We start from the raw sequence: 2,994 nt of genomic DNA on the forward strand, positions 1-2,994 counted from the left end.
CCCCCGGCGGCCACGGCCACGGCCCCCCCGGCGGGCATGCTGGCCAGCTTCCCGTTACCTGGGGACAGGAGAGCTCAGGGAGGGCAGGAGCAGGCACCAGCCTGCCTCTGCTGCCTGCAGGACAGAGCCTGCCCCCCCGGACACCTCTGCTAGCTGCTCTGGGAAAAACCCAGCCTGAGGTTCACAGGCCTATCCTCAGAGCACCCACAGCACGTTGTTCCTTTGCTTCAGGACACAAAGTCCTCTAAAAAATAACATATGGGCAGCACTCGTGTGTCACACACCCTGTCCCCCCTCTCTTTAACCACCTAGAGGACCATGAGGGCACGACTGGACCACACTCACAGGCAAGAAGGGGGGAAGATGTGATTAAAATCCTCTCCTCTTGGCCAGACATACATCTCCAGCGCCCCATGGAGAACCTCCTGTCTCCTTTGAGATCTGCAAAGCTGCTTTTTGCCCACCCCTGGAGAGTCAGCTTGTCCTCTGCCACCTGCCTGTCACAGCCCACGGCTCCCGGGCCACTCAGAGGTCACACACATGGTATGTCTGCTGCCTTCCAACTTCTGCAAACCAGTTTCTAAATAATTCCCTGTTACTTCAAGCTCTTCAACTGGGAATCAGTTTCTAGTAACTCCCTGTTATTTCAACCCTAATCCACCAGCCAAATAAACAAACATGTTTTATATGTATGTTCTAGGGGACAATTTATTTCAAGATTACAGAAAGAGCCTCAGCATGTTGTAAGCACATGGGTAACAGCTCTCTTGAGATCCTCAGCCCACACTGAGAAACGTCCAGGCACTGCTGCTGGCAGCACGGCCTGGCAAAGTCCTGGCAGCCTCTAAGCCAACATGTGCCTAAAAATTCCCTCGTGCCTACGCACTTGCGAAAAAAATAGAGATAAATTAAGGAGAAACCTTTGTGCCACCTCAGCTCTGCTTGGGTTCAGCCCTACGACCCAGTCAACTCCTGTCCTTGAACAGTCTTCTCTTCCTGGTTTACAGAACTGGGGTACACACAAACAGAGCCCCTCCCAGAGACCCCCAAGGGCATGTCCAGAAAACTGCAGCACGAGCAGAGCACCAGGCAGCCCACACGCTGGAGTTCTCCAGGTTCATGTGGTCCACAAGCGAAGCCCGGCAGGTACTGGCACCGACCTGCAGGGGGTTAGAATGGACCCAGCCCCCAGCCCAGCCCCTCAGAGCCCACTGGAGCAGGGGCCTGTGCCACGTGGGCTGTACTCACCCTGGGCAATGACATCCTCGATGTTTTTTCCATTCAGCTCGCTAATAACCTGTGTGAATTAGATTTCAAACGTCACATTTCAAGGCAGCAGGAGCATAAGCTGTGTTTAAGCAGGACTGGTGGATGCTGTTGGGCTGTGTCTCCCCCCTGCTGCTCCCACAGCCCCAGTGCTGCCCGTTTCCCCCTGGAAGGAACAGGATGTTCCAGTGAAAACTTCAGCCAAGACTTTTGCAACCCTTCTGTGAAAACGTGTTCATGAAATCTGTTACAATAAATCCACACTGAGTCCAAGGGCCTCGCAGAAAGGAGGACACACAGATGTGGTGGAGCCAATTGGGAAACCCCACCAAGGGCCTGTCAGTCGCTGAGGGACTGCTGGCATCTTCTTAATCCCCACACCAAGAGGCTCTGAAGCACCAGGCCAGAAACCACAGGGTCCTGCTCCCAGTGCTGCCAAATGTCACAGCCCAGCTGGCTGCTGTGTCCTTGTGCTGAACACAGAGTCCCAGCTTCAGCTTTACCACCATTATTCTATAACCAGGGGCAGGAAAGCAAAACAACCCCAAAAAAATGCTAACACAAGCAATCACTTAAAAACAAATAAAAAAAGCTGAGGCCCTGTGTTTGCTTCCCCCCAGTGAGGGTGTCTTCAGACCTTCACTAGGTTTACATCAACTTAAATACAGCCAATGAAAGCAGAAAGGGACCAAAATAAATTCCAGAGAAGCCTTCCAGATATTGCAAGATCAGAGAAAACAAATTGATGAAGGTTGCTTTGTTTGTTTCTGCCCACAGCCATTTAAGCCTACAAGGCTGAAAGCCTGTTAGACCATGAGAAACGTTCTCATTAAGATACTCTCTTCTTAAGCAGCCTGATGTAAGAATTTCAACACTCATTTCCAAAACCTTCCCACATATTACTGACAGCACCAAATGATGTTATAACTTGCCCATGTTACTTGGTGAAGAAACAAATGCTTCTCTGAGGTGAGGCCTTGCTGCTTCCTACAGCTCCCACAAAGGAGGTTGAACTCAGGTGGGGGTTGGTCTCCTCTCCCAAGTAACCAGGGATAGAATGAGAGGAAATGGGATTAAGCTGTTCCAGGGGAGGTTTGGATTGGATCTGAGGAAGAATTTCTCTCCTGGCAGAGCAGTGAGGCCTTGGCCCAGGCTGCCCAGTGAGATGGTGGAGTCCCCTTCCCTGGAGGGGTTCCAAAAGCATGTGGATATGGCATTGGGGCCATGGCTTAGGAGTCCTGGTAGTGTTGAGTTGACAAGTTGGACTTTATCTTAAAGATCTTTTGCACCCTTAACGTTTCTAAGATTCTATGATTCTTTGCAGCACACTCAATAAGAATCGATTGCTGAGTATTAGGGCTCCAAAAGCACTGGCTTTGAATCAATACCGACCATAAGCCAAAATTAAATGTTAAGTTCAGCGGCGGTTTAGAAACTACTCAAGTGAGGAGCAGCGAGTGTCTGAGAAGAGCAGGACAACGAACAAAACACTGGAGCCAAAAAACAGAACCATATGGGTTGGAAAGAACCCCCAGGAAACAGCGAATGGGGTGGCAGGCCCAGGCCGAATTCCGAGTCAACGGCACCTTGTTCATCCGTTCATCGTCCGTCTCGATGCCCACGCTGTCGAGGATCTTTTTCAAATCTTTGGAGGTGGGAGACTCGTTGCCGCCGAGCACGGCCAGAAGATAAGCTGCGACGTACCGCATCCTGGGAAGCGACACAAAG

At 51.1% G+C, this 2,994-nt stretch overlaps 1 protein-coding gene across 1 annotated transcript; it reads right to left on the reverse strand.

The window, feature by feature from the left end:
* Positions 1 to 8: 8 nt before the first annotated feature.
* On the reverse strand, positions 9 to 2,975 carry RPLP2 (ribosomal protein, large, P2; the record flags this gene model as incomplete). Its single annotated transcript, XM_008945006.1, has 3 exons — positions 2,853 to 2,975; positions 1,249 to 1,297; positions 9 to 58 (listed from the first exon to the last, which is right to left on the reverse strand). Coding segments are annotated over exons 1-3 (222 nt in total), but the record flags the coding sequence as incomplete, so codon positions are not given.
* Positions 2,976 to 2,994: the final 19 nt, after the last annotated feature.

This window comes from Merops nubicus, unplaced genomic scaffold (genome assembly GCF_000691845.1).
Source record: "Merops nubicus isolate BGI_N331 unplaced genomic scaffold, ASM69184v1 scaffold50917, whole genome shotgun sequence".
In the NCBI taxonomy this organism is placed as follows: Eukaryota; Metazoa; Chordata; class Aves; order Coraciiformes; family Meropidae; genus Merops; species Merops nubicus.